The sequence below is a fragment of the Paramisgurnus dabryanus genome, chromosome 1, assembly GCF_030506205.2.
Source record: "Paramisgurnus dabryanus chromosome 1, PD_genome_1.1, whole genome shotgun sequence".
Classification (NCBI taxonomy): domain Eukaryota; kingdom Metazoa; phylum Chordata; class Actinopteri; order Cypriniformes; family Cobitidae; genus Paramisgurnus; species Paramisgurnus dabryanus.
Genome location: NC_133337.1, coordinates 16,296,879 through 16,316,790, shown reverse-complemented (window position 1 = coordinate 16,316,790; position 19,912 = coordinate 16,296,879). Strand labels below are relative to the sequence as shown.

General features: G+C 36.9%; 1 protein-coding gene across 8 annotated transcripts in view; it reads right to left on the bottom strand.

Annotated features, from left to right (window-relative positions):
* celsr1a (cadherin EGF LAG seven-pass G-type receptor 1a) overlaps window positions 1-19,912 on the bottom strand; it is a 97,131-nt gene that overhangs the window by 23,205 nt on the left and 54,014 nt on the right. For 5 of the 8 annotated variants that reach the window (XM_065269234.2, XM_065269235.2, XM_065269236.2 and 2 more), the window contains exons 5-7: window positions 18,590-18,678; window positions 13,384-13,464; window positions 1,202-1,359 (exon numbers count right to left, since the gene is read on the bottom strand). In XM_065269234.2, coding sequence (XP_065125306.2) covers window positions 1,202-1,359; window positions 13,384-13,464; window positions 18,590-18,678 — 328 coding nt within the window. The remainder of the gene's footprint in view (window positions 1-1,201; window positions 1,360-13,383; window positions 13,465-18,589; window positions 18,679-19,912) is intronic. The other 3 variants (XM_065269241.2, XM_065269242.2, XM_065269243.2) reach the window with 1 other exon arrangement.

The window sequence follows — 19,912 nt, the reverse complement described above, 5'->3', positions numbered from 1 at the left end:
TTTCACATGTATCTGTTGTTGTTTCTTCGGCGTGTTTTAATGAACAACGCTGTTCTAGCATGCACAATGCTGACACAAGTGCATTTGCCATCTCCAATTAAAACAAACACACTGAAATCAACACCAGTAAACAGTAATGTTGAAAAGATCTTAAAACAATTAGATGTGTTTTCTGACAGATAGATAGGTGGGAGAGTATAACTATGAGTAATTACCAAAGTGTCATTATAAAGAAAATAATAAGTTTTTGTGGAGTTAACATAATGTTTCAGGTAACACCATATCCTATCTAAGGTGGCAGGACAAGAATCTTGTTTAAATCTTTCATTTCTCTTTGAAGAAACACATAAAAAACTATTAACAAATACCTTGATTTTTTTATAGTTTATGTTATGCTCATTTAGACAGCATGCTTTTGTTGTTTTCTTTGTGGAACATTTCATGTATTTTTTCTTTCAAGTGGAGGTGTAGGGTATTTTTCAAGTATTTGTATCAGAGTGTTTCTCTTTTACTTCACTTAATTCTTAAAGCCTAATATCACACTTTTAATTCCACTACATAATTATTTAATATTTAATTATATTAACAATCTAGTACTTAATTACATTCACTCAAGTAACTTAAAAAACTTAAAATACTTAAATACTTAAAAATAAGCAATAAATTACTAGCATTTTACTTAATAATGATTTGTAAAAAACAACTTCTAAAATGAATTGAAAAGTACAATATTATGCATGCAATGCTGTGATGTAAAAGTTTGCCAAAGACACACTTTAAAAAACAGATTTGTTACTTCGACTAAAAAAAGTAAGTTAACCTGGTTGCCTTCACATTTTAAGTTAATTCAACTTAAAAATATAAGTTGACAACAATTTCTACACAACTTTTTAAATTAACTAATATTTTTTTTAAGTTGAATTCAAAATTTTAAGACAACCAGGTAACTTAATTTTTCAAGTTGAACCAACAAATAATTTTTTACAGTGCACTCAATTGAAAAATGTACTTTAGTAAAGTAAAAATACTTGAGCACTTTACACCTCTGCTTTCAAATTCCCAGGGAATACATATACTTGGACTGTAAACAAAAGTGTCTGCTAATTTGCATACATTAATATTCACACACACACACACACACACACACACACACACACACACACACAATATACTTTATATATTATTTATATACAGTACTTACTTCTTCTGTCCGGTCTGGGTGCCCTGTGCAGCACAGGAGTAGTTCCCGATGTGACTGCCGAATCGCACAGCCATGGAGATGTCACAGTCGTCCACTGCGACCACTGCCACCTTTTCACCCGACGGTCCTTGAGGCAACCCCAATTTACTGATCTTAGGCTGAAAAGACAAAAAATTGCTAAATTAATAAGAGATTCTAAGTTTCAGCTCAACAACCAAACACAATGACAACAGACAGATTGACATTAGTAATGAGAAAACATAAAACATTATGAAACCTAATAACACTTGCACAAGGATTCACTGGAACCAGGTACCGGTTCATGTATAAATGCAAATGTACAAATGTTGCTGTACATTTGCTATACTGTGGCCCAGGCATTTCACCAGCTCAGATAATGCTCATTTAGGATATTTATCATAGCACTGTTCTGGGCATTTTACATTTTAAAAATATCATTAACCTAGTGTCTTTTTAAACTTAACTGGGTCACACATTATTCCTGGGTTTAAGATGTGTGAAAAGCTTTTCTGAGGGTTATAAATAAAATCTGGCTTAGATTTGGCAGTGTGAAGACGTTTACATGCATGCACACACAGATCAAAGCTTGTTTTTATAGTAGATATCTATGTGCTGTACCTTTGCTATAACATCTGAATGAGGGCAGATGTGGGCCATCTGTTTGACTGTGTAGAGTAAGACTGGTTCTGATTTGTATATCACTGTAGTTTTTAATCTCACCATGGGACACTTTCCACTGCAAAATGGCTTTATCTAAACTATTACTGCCACTCCCAAACTACTCTTTCCTATAGTAAAAAAACACCTGCAAAATTTTCCATTTTGTGCTATCTAAACAGCACAATTTCACTTTATTTTAACTTTTGGCCTTCCTGTTGCTATATATATGATGATGTGTCCTAACTAATGTACAGTAGACATAAGCACATGCATATGGGTGTTTCCACAGTATGGGCACTTTTATGCCCTAGGGGTTGTTTTTAATTTTCAACTTTCTATTTTAGTCACAAAAACTTGCGTATTGGAAACATTTTACCCTCATCATTTATTTTTCCTACTTGTAAAATGCCCATTCTGCTATATTTAATTGTTTTTCATTTATTTAATACTTCTAATCTTAAATCCATCATAAAAATATAATTATGTTTCTAAAGTATTTCTATCAAACAATGTTATCAAACAAAATACATCATATGAGACATTTAGTTCTAATAAAAATGTCAGGTAAATATAAATCATTAGTTAGTAAACAAACTTATAAGAGTGTGAATGGTGTGTTTAGTTTTTTTCCCAAATGTCTACAGAAACATACAGTGGTTGAAGAAATACCAATAAAATAATTTTCTCTTCTTAGTTTTCTATCTGTCTGGCTGCAAGGGCATTTGATCGGTTCACAGTAAAGTGTGACCACTGATAAAATGGGAATTTTGAAAAGACCAGGGCGTGGTCACGGAGAGAAATCCCATCGGGGACCACAGCACACAAAAGCAGCTTCAGAAATCTTTAAACAGAAGTCTGTGCATTAACAACAAGCTAAGGAAGAAAACACACTTTCATTGCATTTTGCTGCATTTGTTTGGCTTGTTTCCAACAGGATATAAGGGCGTCAGATATTATTCAGATGGCTATCTCTGCTTATGCTATCTGCTTTGAAAACATTCAATCTGGCACCACATGAATACTCACTTGAAGCCATAAACAAGTGATGCGTGACTATTGACACAATATTGCATGGCATCAAGTGCCCTACTGTGATAGGGACAAACAATTATTAAAAAGTCATCAAAATCACTTTAAAGATTTTGTACCTGACATGTAGACTTAGGAAGCGATTTAGTGATTTAATTCATACACATTTTAATGAACAAATCAGCACCCAGGGCTGTAAATGTTGTTTGTTCAGTGTGTGTTCAACTGAACAAAAAATCTTGTTTGTGGTTAATGCCAATGTAATCACATATTGCACGGTTCAGTAGAGATCAACTGAATTTTAGTTTGAATGTAAGAACTGTGTGCCTTGTACCATATAGCACGACACGGTCAGGGTCAAGTATGTTCTCCCTGCTTTGATTTAGGAGCTCAACTTCACGCCGCCTGATTCCAGCAACTCATTTATCTGACCCCTTAACCGGTGAAGTCGAATAACAACACCCCAGCTGCCAAACACAGCAGGTTAACACTGTTTATTAGAAAGATACCATCCGACAAATCGCAAGAGACTGGGACAAGACAATTTAAGCGGTGTAACTTTACATTGGCAGAGAAAAAAGCATTGTAAAAAGCATGCACTATAGAAATAAAATGTACTGAGGTTGCTCATTTATAGCTCGAGAGGTCTTAAACAGTCTATAGTGTATCACTATTTTTTTCTTAAGAGAAATCAAATGCCTCCATTTGCTGTATGTTGAATTGCATATGTAATATAACTGCTCTTTATGAGAAATATTGTGATATTTGTATGTACTGTAATTGTCCAATGGACTAGTATAGGAGAAGCATAAAGGCAACATGCACAGTGCGTGCAATTTGAGTCTCGATCAGATCAGTCTTGTTTGCTCTTTTGCATGGTGTAAAATAACCAAAACAAAGACTTCTGTGTCAAGACAGGACCACATCACCCAGGATCACCCTAAGCTTTGCACACACACACATGCACGCACGCACACACACACACACACACACACACACACCTGTACACGACCAGTTTTCAAGCCTACATTTACACAGCTGTCTGTGTTATATTTAAATACAAATGTAATTATTCAAAATAATAATAAAAACAATAGTAATAAAATATTAATAAAAACAAATAACATAATTATTAAGTGTATAGAAAATTTATAAAAATGTTTAAATTCTTGACGTACAACATTTAATGTCTACATATCACTAATCCTACTTAGGAAAAGTTGACTAACTGGTTTAATGTTGTTTTTTTTTAAACAGCAGAGGTCTGTAAGTCTGGTAAAGTGGTAACCAGACCATCGCAGGAGTTTGTCGGGGGTAGATTGAGGTCCCTGGTGGTTCTGGCTTCATGCCACCAATTGAGTGGGGCTCCAAACACAAACCGCAGGTGCAGGTGAGAGATGAGCGGGCTGTTTGGGCAAGTACTGTCTCAGTAGTTATCGTACCATACTGTAATGCATACCGCCAAAATTGTCTTTATGAAAACTGGAAGTCCTTAATAATACATTTTCTACTAACGGTGTCAGAAATGCAGACGTTTGGTATGAAATCAATCATCGATGTTTCGACAACTTTCAGTATATGAATTGCACACACATATGCTCAGATCTCAATATCTGGCTGCATTCCACGCGTCCTCCAGCTTCTGACAGGTGTCTACTTGTGTGAGGTTTCTTTCTACCTCGGGCTGAAATTCAGTAGACTTTCCACAATCATATTTTACAATATTATATATATATATTTTCTTTCCTGGTAGATCCTAGGTATGTCCTACTATGAATTCATCTGGTGTGAAAGGAGATAAAGTGCTGGATCAGGCGGGATTAAGTGAGATTTTGCATTTGTCGTTCACTCAAACTTCACCTTTTGTCATAAGGTCGTGAGACAGGCTTATGCAGGTGATTTCAGAAGTTGGATCCAGTTTCAGTATAGTCCCGGGAAAGAAGAGGGTACATTAGCCCAGATGTTGGGGGGATGAGGGCTCTTTGCAGCTCAAAACTACACAAAGGTACAAAAGCTGTCACGGGGATGGTACCCTTTAAAAAGGTCCTAATATGTACTATTTAGGTACATATATGTATCTTTGAGGTCCTGTTTAGGTTCTTATTAAAAGGGTACCAGCTTTTTGACAGCTTCTTAGAGCGCAGTGCCACATAAGCCTGTTTTTTCTCTGACTAATAGCTGTAATATAAAGTGATATAAAGTAAATATAAAGTATATATAAAGTCTAATGCATAAATCACAGTTTAAAAAGAGATGGTTTTAATCTGAAAGTGAGTAAGGAAGATTTAGCTTTTCTGTTTCCGAGCCTCTGCTTCGGTTTATGTTTCGTGTAAACAGGGTTTAGATATACAGGCATGAAAGAGCTCTATATTAGTCTCTCTTTCTCTACAGAGTTGAAAACTCCCCGTCACCTCTACATGCATGCTCTTTGGGGACAGAAGGCTGCTGGAGCCATGGTAACGCACTTGATCCCAACAGCTCCTTACAGAGGATGAGGTCAGAGAGAGAGAGAGAGAGAGAGAGAGAGAGAGAGAGAGATAGAGAGAGAGAGAGAGAAAGAGAGTGAGAGTCAGGCATGCACAAACCTTTCTTTCACCTTACAAGATTCCTGGTGGAATTACAATGGAAATTTTGTTTTAGGTACCACATAGACATACTGTGCATTTCATGTTTTCAAAAGGAGACATGCGAGAAGCAGCAAAACAGGGGAGTTTACAGAGGTGAAGTGGAGCTGGTCCACGCGCCTTGCTGGTCCGGAAAACCACATCTTAAACTCTTAAAAATAAGTTACTGTAACTAATTTCTAAATTACAGCAATTCACCACCGATTAAAATGTAAAATGGTAACTTGACTATTAAAGCCAATTCGACTGGCAGCAATTATTTCTACAGTGCATATAATGAAACAAAACCTAACTGCTAAGTGGTTGCTTACTGACCTAAAGGTCTTTACACACCGGGACGTTTTTCGTGCGCGTTTATCGTCGAAGTTTAACGTCTCGTGACTCAAGAACGAGTGCCAATGTGAGTGCACACCCCCACGAATAAGGCCCTAGCCGCAAAAGCGTCATTTTCAGAAAAACGCCTTGGACACGTTTTTTTGGGTTTGACGTGGCGCGTTAAAAGTTGGCCGACCAATGAGATTGGCGCTTTTGTTCACGTGCCTCGAGCTGTTAAAGTTACATTAAAACACGACTTGGTGGCACTCAAGCACAAGACAGTCTTGCAGGAGCACACCTTGATACGAGGTGAAGAAGATGCAGCGAGGGAAGATGAACGTGGAGTTGCTGGTCTCTTTGGTTTCCGAAAACAAAGAGCTGTACGACAAACGAAACAGCGACTATAAAAACATCGATAAGAGGGAGTTGTTATGGAGACGAATTGCCGATCAAATGGGATTCGATGGTGAGTTTAATTTCCATTAGTTTTTGGTTTCATATTCATAAGCGTGTAAGTTTTATCCACTAACTTTTGACCATCATGCTTTGTTTGTTATAGTGGAGGAGGTTAAACAGAAGTGGATAAGCTTACGTGATACATATATAAGAAAAAAACGTGAGGATGATTGCAAAAGTGGACAGGCCGCTAACGAAAAGAAGCCGTGGAAGTTCATGAAGGTGATGGAGTTCCTCGCGACATCAACTGAATTTCGAAGGTACGTAATTCATATTATAACATTACAAAGTGTATTTAAAGTGCTCTTTTTTCGCGCACTAATTTTGTCCTTGATATACTATGAGGTGGTTTTCTAGCCAGAGCTCCCCAGATCTCCATGATATACTGGACTATTTTTATTATTAGTATTTTTTAACAGTTTTATCTTTCACAGACTTCACTATGATTAACAATAGCATGGCTTTTATCAATAAACCAAAAAATTAAAATACAATAACATTTCTGTCAGCGCAAAATAGGTGACAGCATGGCAACACATCATACGTAGCATTAGGGGTTTGTTCAAATCTCAAACCATAACTAATGACTATTATGTTTAAGAAGGATTTAAAATGTAAGAGCACAACTCTGTGAGAAACCTTCACTATAGATGTTTGAGAAAAAGTTTGTACTTGTTGTACATTTGATTCCTCATTAACAGGGACCTCAATCATGACTTACGGTTATGTCTATGTTTCTGGTTTAAACAGAACTCTTGAGTTTCAAATTCTCCAATGATCTGTTTTGGACATGTACCGTTCAGCCCAGTCAGTGTACTACAAGTGTATTAATGTATATCAATCACAGATACCCTGAATCCTTTAAAACATCTCTGCAGTGTTTGGACTGCAGATACAAGTCGGTACAGGAGAACACGGCTGTAAATGGCTCTAAACGGCTTGTGTTTTCCCCAGAGGGTCAGACTGATCTCAGGTTTGACATTAACGGTTGTACGTAACCCCTGGGTTTTAAGTAAAACTGCTCAGCTTTCAAAGAAAAAATGTCCGAACTGCCACTGGTCTGTCAGTTGTACAGGAAAACAACTATGTTATTTGGGATTAAGGGAGAATGTCAATCAATAGATTGAGTTACACACGAAACTCCAAAAACAACATAGAAAAAAACGATGATAGTGTCATCTTACACTTTTGCGTTACTCATGAAATGTTCAGGTACGACAGCTTTCTCAGAGCCATAAATATATGCTTTAGTGTTTAAATATGTGGTTGTGTGTGTACGTAGTAGAGTACGTAATATCTCAATTGTAAGTTATATATATGTGAGTAAACTAATAACTATTGCCGTTTACTACAACAGTATTGGAAAAAATAAAGCACTTACAATACAAATGGTTTCATAGAGCAGCTTTACTCTATTTCTAAAACACGTTTACTCCATTTTTAAAAACTTAGTTTGATTTAAAGTATGGCTCATTTCATGGGACAAAATACCATTTTAAGAAATTCAGGCAAAAATGGCTAAATACTAAGAAAATCCTCTAGTTATTATCATCTCGCACACATCCAAACCATCTGTAAGGAAATGTGTCCGGAGCAGGTGTCGCAGCAGAACATGTGTCTATGTGTGTGTGTTATAGTGTCGTACAAGAGGGGGGGTTTGTTACACTGATCTCTTTACTATCCTCAAACACCATTACCTCACCCACCCTCCAGCAGTGTAAACCTAGAGCTGTGAATAATTCAAGGGAACTGGCTCTAGTCCCCTACTCCACAAACCTTCCCTTAAGCCATACACATAACACAATGTTATTGGCTAGCCAATGGGACAAGAGTAATAATTTTAAACCCATGTGTCTCAATTACACATTTCATTTATCAGTGCTCGGCCATGATCCATGATCTTTTGTCCCGCACTATGCATTTACTTCACCAAACGCTGCTCTTCTTAAGAAGAAAAATGTGTGCAGGTACATAGCCATCTCTCATTTCACACGCTGTCCACTTTGCCTCAGTGAACAGGTTACCTAAGACATTCATGTCTCATGACAAAGTCTTTTTAGAAGGTGTACCATATCTCGACACATCTGACATGACCTAACCAGAACTTCACTTGTAGCCAGATGTCAACACAATGATCACACTATGAGCAAAAAATTCTTTACTATAACAAAAGAAGAGTTGTAAATTGAACAATGGAAATGCTTATATTATAAAGCAGCTTAATATACATTACATATTATAAATTTACAATTATTAAAGTTTGAGTGGTTCTCAAACTTTTTCGGCATGCGGCCCCCCTTGTCTGTGGTGCAAACCCTTCATGGCCCCCCAAAGAAAATTTATGACATAATATATTCCAAAACTTAAAATTTTAATCTTAATTAAACAAAACATATTCAATTATACAATGTAGTGCTGTTGGTTAGTAGCATTATTTTAATGAGGTTTAATTACACAGAATTTATGATAAATATTTTTTTTTTTAAATATCATTAAACTGGGGCCCCCTGGCACCATCTCAGGGCCCCTCAGGGGGCCAAGGCCCCCAGTTTAAGAACCACTGCCTTAATCTATACGATTGAGGACGAGCGGATGCAAATTTGGATCGTATTAAAAGAGGTAGTGTACTCCGATCTGATACCCGATCCGCAGGAGGAAAGTATGCATGTAAACACTTGAATCATAGAGGCTGTTTACACTTGGCATTAACATGCGTTTTCGTCGATCGGATCACAAGTGGACGACGTTAATGCCAGGTGTAAACGGTGGTCAAAACGTTTTGAGCTCGTCCACTTTCGACCACTTTCAACCACATCCAGAGGTAGTCGAAACCACTTTCGATCGGATCGCTTTGGAGTTGCGGAACGCATATGTGGTTGAATGCGTTCGAACAGCCACACGCGACCGCCTTCTCTCCGCCCATTTATCTAATCTGAGGTATTAAACACAAGTTTTACGTCTTGTTTTGACTTCTGGCGTAAACATATGGTGAACAGCGCTATTTTTAGCCTTTCATTGATACAACTAAAGCGGCTGATCTCCGTAGTTTCGTTTTGAAAGCGTGTGAAAGTTGCGCGATCCTATTTCATCAATTGCGCTGAAAATTCGGAGAAAGCTCCAACATATAAACGTACAAAACACTATGCAGCATGTATACTTGCTAAACAAGCAGTGGACTCCGACATAATATAGTTTGCGTCCATATAAACTCATAATTACTCCCGCTCGGGTTTGAATGACAGCAGAGAGACTCGCCCACCGTCTCACAGACCACCCCCTCACAGTATACAGGACAGATGCGGTCGAAAGTGGACAAAAGAGATGGATTTAAATACCAGGTGTAAACGTAATGTGTCTCTCTCGTCCACTTGTGATCCGATCGATAAAAACACATGTTAATGCCAAGTGTAAACAGCCTCATAGTATTTTCTAAATCGGATGCAAAAATACATTGTGCACATGCGCAGAACATTTGTGCTCAAGTTCACGTCTTATATAAAAGTCTTATATCACATGATTCTCGTCACAGAAACACGCGACAGCAAGGCAGTGGCATCACGCATTATTAAGGTAAGGTTACTGGGGGTCACACGATGTACATTCTGCCGCGTTTATGTGTACTTTTAAAACATTAGGCTACTTAAAGCAAAAAAATATCATTGTGCCTTTTGAAAAGTGTTTTTTTATTACCTATATCTGAAAACATCTTAAGAACAACTTTCTCCAAGTCCGTTTTGACTTTAATACAGAGATAAAGCGGGAATTCGAATTCGCGTTGCCATGTCCTCTTTTTTTTCTAGTTTCCAGCAGCTGTTTTTCTGCGGGTTAAAGATGAAAGGATTGGGATGCTTTTTGCTAGTTTTGAACGTCCATTCGGATGGTTTTTATAAACGAATCTGGCAACCCTGGCTTTGCGCTTGCGCAGACTTTCGGTTCGGATTCTATAGAATGTACATGTAAACGAACATTTTTATCAGATTGCAATGTTTAGGGTGCATGTAAACTGTATCGTCGTAACCTTCAATCTTATTAAATTTGTGCATGTAAACATAGCCAGTGTATTCAAGCTATGAATGCAAGATGTGGCTCGGCCCATTATACTTTGGCTCAGTGAATGAGATTATAGACTTATTATTAGAGTTGCATAAGTGTAAACCCAACACAAACAAACGCACAACACAGGAGCAATGGAGTGTATCCATGGAATGGTGTCCTCCAATCTCGGTATGTGGATGTTTTTCACTGCAAAAAAGCGAGTTTGGGAATTCGAACAACAAAGAGCAGATGACGACATCACTGGATTTGCTCGATGGTAAGCTAAACTTGCATTTAGCGATGACACCGGTAGTGGCGATTCGGTCTGACCAATCAGTGATCTGCAGTGTTTACAAGTCACATTTTAGTATTATAGCATGGCTCGCTTGAAACATCAACCAAGTTCGTCCTAGAAAAAATACCAGAGTGGATAATTAAGCCGTACAGAGATGCACAAAAGTGCCCAAATTTTATTTACAAAATCTCACACCACAACAAGATTAATGGATAGGTTCATAACGTTCTGTTCTTAAGCTAAAGGATTGAACTTTTAGCAAGGCCTGTATGAAAGCAGTATTCAGGCTTGCCAAATCAACAGCCAAGTCAGTCTGGATAATTTCTCTTGACAGGGATATCATCGTCTTTACATTAACTCACCAGTAATCCCTTCATACAGACGGCCAATTATCTAATTTGTGACTTAAGGGAAAACAACAAAGCCACCGCATAACTTGGAAACTGTTTAAATGCTTGCTGTACAGAAAGTTCAACCCTTGAAAAGTGAAATGGATTGACATCTTATTCTGTTATGACTTGTCCTGGGTTATTGCATGACTTGTGCTGTAAATGTGCCAATGTAAATATAACACAAATTCCCTTTAAACCGTTGCTCTAATACAAGTTTCTCCACTTTGTGAGTTGATAATCAGACATATATCAGACACGCATATGAGGTCCATGAGTATTTCCATTCATTTCAATGGCAGTTGTATGTGATTGAATTTCATGTCGTTTTTGCTCCTGGGCACTCTTACTTTCAAATACAGGCTTTAATTTTAAGATAATGATCTTAAAGGTGCAGGCTGTTTCTAACCTTTGATCCGCCAGCCAATCAGCATGATTCGAACTGATTGGTTTTTAAAGTAACCTGTAGCAAATGCAAAACTTGCCTTGCCTAATGTGCTGTAAAGCTGCATGGTAAGAGCTTTAACATCACCCACCTCCACCCCCAGCGCCACCTGTCTAGATTTGCAGATGGGAAATTATGCCCAACATTGCAGAAGCATTATTTGCATGCTCGCTGAGCATTTGTGTAGTAGCAGTTGCAAGTTTTCATACTTGCTCTGCAACAGCAGCATCCGGTTACATCAAGACTAAACAGACTGACATTACCATTAGCTTTCTAAAATGTATTATGAGAGTTGTTATGACTGAACTGCAGTAATCTTTCCAAATGCATTTACTGAGATTTTTCCAAATGAATTTACAACTGCTATGTATTAGAGTCACCAGCTCCTCATTGCAGGGAGTCATGAGGTCATCTTTCCTTCCTTTATAGGGTGTGATGCTCTCACTTACTCATCTCACATCCTCTCTCGTCCCATTTTCCTTTATGGAGCATTAACAAACAGCCTTTTACGTGTGGTGGAGACATGCTGAGTTTCCATATGAAGTGCAAATGCAATATTACAGCAGATATTAATAAACCCTGCTACCAAAAATAAAGAGACCAACGATGGTAAAAATGTAAGATATCAACAATGTAAATTAATTCTGTTTGCCAAGAAGCCACCTTTTACGCATTTCGTATCACATTTTTGTCTTTCTTTACATTTTCACGAAATACCCTTGCAAAGATGCTCTGCATAATGACACAACCAACAACTAGGACCTATTTAAACTAACCTAAGGGCCTATAAGGGAATTAAAAAACACATCTGCTGGCATAGTGGGAGCAGAGTAAAGTTAAAAAATTAATATGGCAAGCAACTGCTTTGAAAACTGTAAATGTTTAAAGGAAGAAATACCAGCAAGTCAGCATCTGTGACATTGTGGATTGCCACTGACAATAATTTACATGCATGCATTTGGCAGGTGCAAAGCAAGCTTATTTATGGGCATTTCCTTGAGAACTGGGCCCATAAACATGTTGTTGCTAACGCCATGCTCCACCAACTGAGCTAGGGAAGCTTTAAAACTCACTGTTTGTAAAAACAAGCTGAATAGTTTAGGAAAACCTACCTCGCAACATTTTACATCGCATGCAGTAGCCTTTACTCTCAACATGAATATTATTACCTCTACCAACTCTTTAGTTCTGCACACAAACCAACAAGCTTTTTTGGAAACGGAAGTGGCTTTACTCCAGTTTTAGTCCTTCATAGATGAATGATAAATGACATACCAAGGTTTAAAAACACCCAAATTAGCCAGGATGTAAAGCCCATTCTTCCCCAAATCATTTTCACCTTGAAATGATCTCCGTACACCACAAAATCTGCATCACTCCACCAATTCAAACTGAACATTATACCAGCAATTCACTGGTGACACAGCTCAACCACATTTTTTTCCAATCAATCAGTCAAAAAGCTATTAGTTTGAATCAGTTGACTCTCTAACCGTGACTTTTCTAATGTCCAACTTATAACGGTCATTGTTTGATGTCTATTAAAGTTGAAATACTATAATCCGGCCTACTGGCTAGTTATTCATATTACTGAATGTAGTCAAATCTTAAGTGGACCAAGAATCTGAACCAGGTTTATTTTAGGATTTCCTAGTAGTACTTCACGCCCTAGACACAAAGACAAGATGCTGAAGTTAAAAAGAAGCTCTGGGCCTGTATTCACAAAGCTTCTCAAACTACAGGGGCTGATTGGAATTGATTTGCCTCCTGCTGGCTTTGCCCTTTGTCTCTCGTAACGTAAAACAGAAGTGATCTAGAAGGGACTGTGAGACGCTTTGTAAATGCGGACCCTGAGGTCGGAAGGATAGTAGGAACCGCCACCGGTAGCTACGCTAGGCCACTGGATACAGTACCTCCTTATGAGTGAGCTCCAGCCAGGCCGTATAGAGAGGGACGCGCAGCACCCCACTGGAGTCCAGCAGGTGCAGGCTGTCCTGCGTAGACCACGGGAGAAAAAGTGGCGATTAGAACGTAAGCTGCTACCCCAGAGAAGTAGTACTTTAAATTAGTCCCAAAACAACGTAAAAAAACATTTAACAGCGAATTCAGTATTGAGTACGACGTTATTCTCATAATATAGTCTGTTATGACTTTGTTCTAATAAAAGGTCTATTGTGAGATTATTCTCAAAACAACTCGGGACACTAAACACTGTAGTAGTCTATAAGTTATGAATTAGTGTATAAAGCATGCCATTGCAAATTTAAGTTTTACTAATTTTAGCAAAGTTCCACTACAGTTCACCTAATGTTTATTTAATTCACAACAGCTGAATATACACTCTTTAAAATGAAGATGCCATAGAAGAACCATTTTTGGTTACTTAAAGAACCATTTAGTGATAGGGTCTTAGAAGTAGCATTTCTTTCATACCTTTTAATTAACGAAAAATAACTTTTTCAATACAAAGAACCTTTTTGCTCAAAAGAAAGGGTGTTAAAGGTTTTTTATGGAACCATAAAGCCAAAAAACGTTTCTTCTATGGCATTGTAAAGCACCATTATTTTGAAGCGTGTACTGACTCAAATAACTTGTGTTATATTGTTTGTATATGCAAGTTAAGGACAGTTTTAAAAAATAAAATTAAGAAATCACTGAATATTTTTATATGTTTTGCAGTACATAATCACTTATTTTCTGTTTTCGTACACTGTAAAAAAAGTTGCACTCAAATTTAAGCGTTATCATCTTCAACATTTAAATGTTTTATCTTCACTAGTGATAAGTTGCTGTTACTTATAAAATAAAGTTGAATTAGCATAACTTATTTCAATTTTTTTATAAGTTACATCAACTATAAGTTACAAAGATAAAAAATACAAGTTAAAATGACTTGTAAATTTTTTTTTACAATGTACATACACACATGTACTTAAGTATCTATTACATTCTATCTTGCAGAGGGTTTATAAAGCCTTTTCTTTTTAATAAGAAACAATGGCAGAAGAACACACTAGTGCATATCCCTATTTTTCTGATCGTCAGAAATATACCATATGGAAAAGTTCTTGTTATATAGGGATGTCTGGGAATTTAAATGAGTGTCTGGGATATATAATCATCATGTAATGAGTACTAATGCTGGAGTTTAGAACTAAGCTGCAGAAAAACCAAAAGGTCTAAAATTAGCTGTGAGAACTGCAATGTGTGGCGACACACATCAACTCCAAAAACAAAGTCTCTGAGAACTGAGGTTTCCTAGCATTTGCAGCACCCTTTGTGATACCTAAACATTTATTAATAAAATAAACACAAGAATGAGCAAAACATCTGTCCTATTATTCTACTGACATTCTTTTCTAAAGATATTCTTGTCTTCTTATGGAAAATTTCTATGCTATTTAATGCGTCTTGACAAGAACATCAAATTTCAAGTAGAGTTTCTGAGAAACTAAGAATTTAAGGAATTTTCCAAATGTCCTCCTTTCTTTATTGAGAACAATGAAGAATGCCAGTCACGGCAATCATAAAAACGTCTTAGCAAAAGAACTGCCTCAATAACCTCCAGAATGAAAATAGCATACTCACGTATTATGTGAATACAAATGCTTCTATGAAATGTCTCATGAATGCAATTCATAATGCAACACAAGTACGCATTGCATTCTCAACAATGCTACAAGGAAAACAACAGTTGGAATGACCGGAAACCAATGTCTTCTAAAACAATAGTTTACATTTTGCAGAAAAAGTTACTTAAAAAGTTCACAAGCTAGTAAACCATTGACAAGATCAAATGTAACTATGACCCAATGAGAGTGGTGTATTATAATAATGCAAATTATTACACAGGTTGTTAGAATGCTTGATTCTGATTGGCCAGTCGCGACATTTGCAGGTTTGTTATTCCCAGATAACAACCACTCAAAACTAATAACACACGGTAACTCGGATGCTGCAAATCATTTTGACAGGTAGAGTTTAATATTACACAAACATGAAATATAAATATGTCTTTCAATAACATATATGACATTATATTTGAAAAGGATTAAAGCAAATAGTGTGTTTGTGACATTTGAATGCATTTTCGTAGCGGACGGTCTGCATTCTTTAAACATGAGCAAATAAAATATTTCAAATCAATATTTAATGTTCCTTACATTATTTACGAGGTAAATAGCCGTGTAATAAGCAGTATAATGTACAGGCAGCCGGTTGTTATCTCAGAAATAATCCCTGATGGTGTGATCAGGACCCAATGCATGTAAAATAGACCCATATTATGTATGTGCAGTACTATTGAGTGCTTCCAGGTACTCTAAAGCAGTGGTTCTCAAACTGGGGGCCGCGAGATGGTGCAATGGGGGGCCCAGTTATGACATTTTATAAAATACATTCATTTATAATATAGAAACTTTTAATAATATATTATATATTATATATATATATATATATATATATATATATATATATTTATCATGAATTCTGTGTAATTAATCCTAAAAAAATAATGCTACTAACCAACAGCACTACTTTGTATAACAACACATAATATGTTTTGTTGAATTAAAATTTAACATTTTAGAACAGTTTTTTGTCATACATTTTCTTTAGGGGGGGGCGTGAAGGAATACATCGTACACAAGGGGGGCCGCACGTGGAAAAAGTTTGAGAACCACTGCTCTAAAGGGTTGAAAAAAATGTACAGGTCCATTGCAGGGTCTGAAATTAAAGGCCCACTAAAGTTCGTGCAGCAGTATTTGTTGTGGTGATGTCATTTTAATTGAGAAGACCCTCCCCCTATTTTTAAATAACCAATAGTGTTTTGTTTATGATTTATCCAAACGTCGTAGCAGCTCACGCGTCACTAACGAAATATCAGACTTCATTCACCCCAATGGAAAGCATATGAACACTTTCTGAATCATTTCTTTTCCTCTAAATAGTGTAGGCTACTACGTGCCATTTCCCGCATAAGAACTAATAAATGTATTAACACGTATCTCATTTCAGGCTTGTGAAATTTAGGCGGTGGTTCTGTGGGATGTAGGTGGTGGGGCGTTTCAGTCTAGAAAGCATTTGATTGGACAGGAAATTTGATGAGAAACTTTTTTGTAATTTTTGAATGCTTTTATCTTCTGTGTGTGATTTTTTCGCAGTTTATATTTACGCTTAAACATTTTTTTTACTACAAGGAAGGAAAGTTTAATTTTCATTTCATGGGAACTTTAACAGGGGCTTGGGGCAAAAATAACACGTGATGAATAATACATGATGAATAATATTGCAACACAAATTCAAGATCTAAACAAGCCTATATGTGATGATGTGTGAAAGGTGATAATCAAGAAAAGCGTTAACTAGTTGTGAAGGAATGTATAGAACTGTATAACTTCTTACTATGCTCTTTTCAGCTGTTGGTTCTTCTCATTCGTACTGGGTCTCGTGCCAAAGTGTGTGCGTTTGAACAATTCACTGTGGTATCATAAATCACAGCTCACAGTCTATGACAGCTGTGCGCTGTCACACACTTGTTGTGTTTCCAGCCTGCCTGGTACTTGTACAGTATGATTGTGTGTGTGCGTGTATGCTGAGGGGGAGCAGGTGGACCGGTTTTGACATAGAAGTGCGTGAAGACTCCCACTTGGCTGGTGGTCTCTGACACCCATGTTAATTTAGCGCCTTGTAAATTTGTGCTTGTATATTTTACCAACAATGGCAATCGGTGGCCAGTTGCAAGAAATTCTTCCTTCATACTATCATCCTCTCAATCAGAACAACATAAAAAAGCACACAATTAACTTAAAAATACACACATTTCATCACTTTGTAAGTGGTATTTGCTTGTTTAAAGGGGACTTTTCACAAGACTTTTTTAAGATGACAAATAAATTTTCGGGTTCCCTACAGTATGCATGTGAACTTTTAGCTCAAAATACCACATAGATAATTTATCATAGCATGTTAAAAATTGCTTCTTTGTAGGTGTGAGCAAAAATGTGCCATTTTTGGGTGTGTCATTTTAAATGCAAATGAGCTGATCTCTGTAATAAATGGCACTGCCGTGGTTTGATAATGTTGATTAAGGGGCGGTATTATCCCCTTCTGACATCACAAGGGGAGACAAATTTCAATGACCTATTTTTTACATGCTTGCCGAAAAACTAAGGTACTGGGTTGTTCTTTTCACAATTTCTTGGTTGATATAAGCACTGGGGACCCAATTATAGCACTTAAACATGGAAAACGTCAGACTTTCATGATATGTCCCCTTTACGACTTGTTATCATTATGTTGAGGTATTCATTTTTGATCAGTATGTGTGTTCCCTGGGTTCGAACCCAAAACCTTTTGTGATGCTAACACAAATCTGTACCACTGAGCTATAAAAATAGAAAATATTCAATATTTTGCTATGTTAAAATCCAACATGTTGATCTAGTCTGAGATGTATTATTTGAGAAAACCGCATTTATTGTCATTGCGCAGTATTAAAACAGACTCGTAATCTGCCCTGAAATACGAGACTTCATTGTTGCCATCATCAATAACCGCTCCAAGCTCACTTTATACAAGTACAAAGATATGCTTGAAGAATACACGTAAAAAAATCTTTAAAGCAGGTTTATGAAACTCAAGTTGAAGTCTCTCACAAGCAGGAAGGCACTTGGCACGTCACAATGGTATATTCAATTTCTTGTGTTCTGGCCTTGGAAGAGCTGAGAATCACAAGACAGAAATAAAGACGACTGCGGCTTTTGTTAGTGAAGTGTATGAGGTTATTCGGAAGGTTTACTGGAATCCTGTTGCCTCCAGTTAGCAGATTGTCTTTCCGTGGCCGTCACATGACGGCGCTTGATAAACTCCCGTGATAATCCTTAATTTTTAGGTCGCAAAGTTTGCAGAAACATGCTTGTAAGTGCATTTAGACTTATGCAATCTCGTGCTAACACGTTGTCGCCTTTGGGTGTGGATGTTTGTGAAAAAGAGCTCTAGTCAAGTGTAATACGAGTCAAATATCCTGTCCTTCAAACTTAGACACAAGTGGAAACTGCAGTGAGAAAAACTGGAATAAGTAAGAAACTTTAGGAATTCCCAAACAAGACAATGGCTTACTCTGTTGTAGTAATGAAGTTGAACCGAATGCCACTGGCCATCGCTGACTCCACCCAATACAAAAGGTGCCACAGTTGTTTTAGCCTCTCCTAAAAATGAAAGACAAGTTCATTAAGCACATTATAAATAATAATCCGATTGTTAATCACACCCTTACAGTGGATATATTACTTTGAAAAGTGTGTTTTGGCATTTGTAATAAAGGCATTTCTTATGTAAATTGTCTTTGTCCCTTTAAAACCATTCTGGTTCAATATAAAATCACTTAGTGGCTGCAGTACAAAGCTGCCCACACAACGACTATCAATCATGTTTAGAAATCCTTATGTCTTATCAATGGAGTTCATTCAGAGGGCTGTGGAGCATACATTTACATTGGGTTTAGAGGAATATTTACCAAGGGCAGAGACAGTCTTCAGTATTCATAAAGCACCGGTAAACAGTAACCAAATATTGTGGCCTGGTTAGTGAACAATAGAAACATTGTTTTTTCACACCAACCGAAGTCATTAATTTATTTTTAACATATGAAGAGTTTGGTTCCAAAACCAGATAACTCCGTTTAAAAATTAAAAAACATGTTTATTATTATGTTATCATGTTTTATTGTGTTTTATTATGCTATTTAGCTGTATTTTTTTTAATTATGAAGGCTTAAAATCAAAACAAACCATTTGCAGTTTAATTTGATATTAAAAATAATGCACAATCAAAAAACAAGATTTTAACAAGAGTTAACTGGTTTTGGAAGCAAACTCTTTGATATACTAATAAATTCAAATCTTTACACACAGGTCTTAGGGAGTAACTAACTAAAAGCAGTACTTTTTCCAATAACAAGCAATTTTAACCAAAACGTTGCTGTGAACCGTGACAAAATGCTACTGTATGTAAATGAACCTGGTTTCTGAAAACCTGCACAGATGTCCTACGGTTTTAAAGCAGTTTCCTCAACACTGCATGCACCCTTTGATCTTTAACATTTTAAAGGATGCCGAGACCCTTTATTGGTCAAAAGAAGAGCTTTAGTAATCTCATAGGTTATGACACGAAAAACAGGCTCCACAGCATGACGCGGGATTCCTCTCTTTGTCTGGGAATGATTTATGTCTGCTATAAGATCCAGCACCATTATAGGGTTGTGTAATTTATAACTGCCTGAGACATGAAGTGTCTGTGTATGTGTGTGTGTGAAGGTATGCGTGTATATGTTTGCACTCCCTGGGACACTAGTACAGACAATGAAAAGTCTGGTTGAAGTATGGACACTTTATCATTAATACAACAACTCGTACTATTTGAACAAGTATCTGAGGTGCCTTC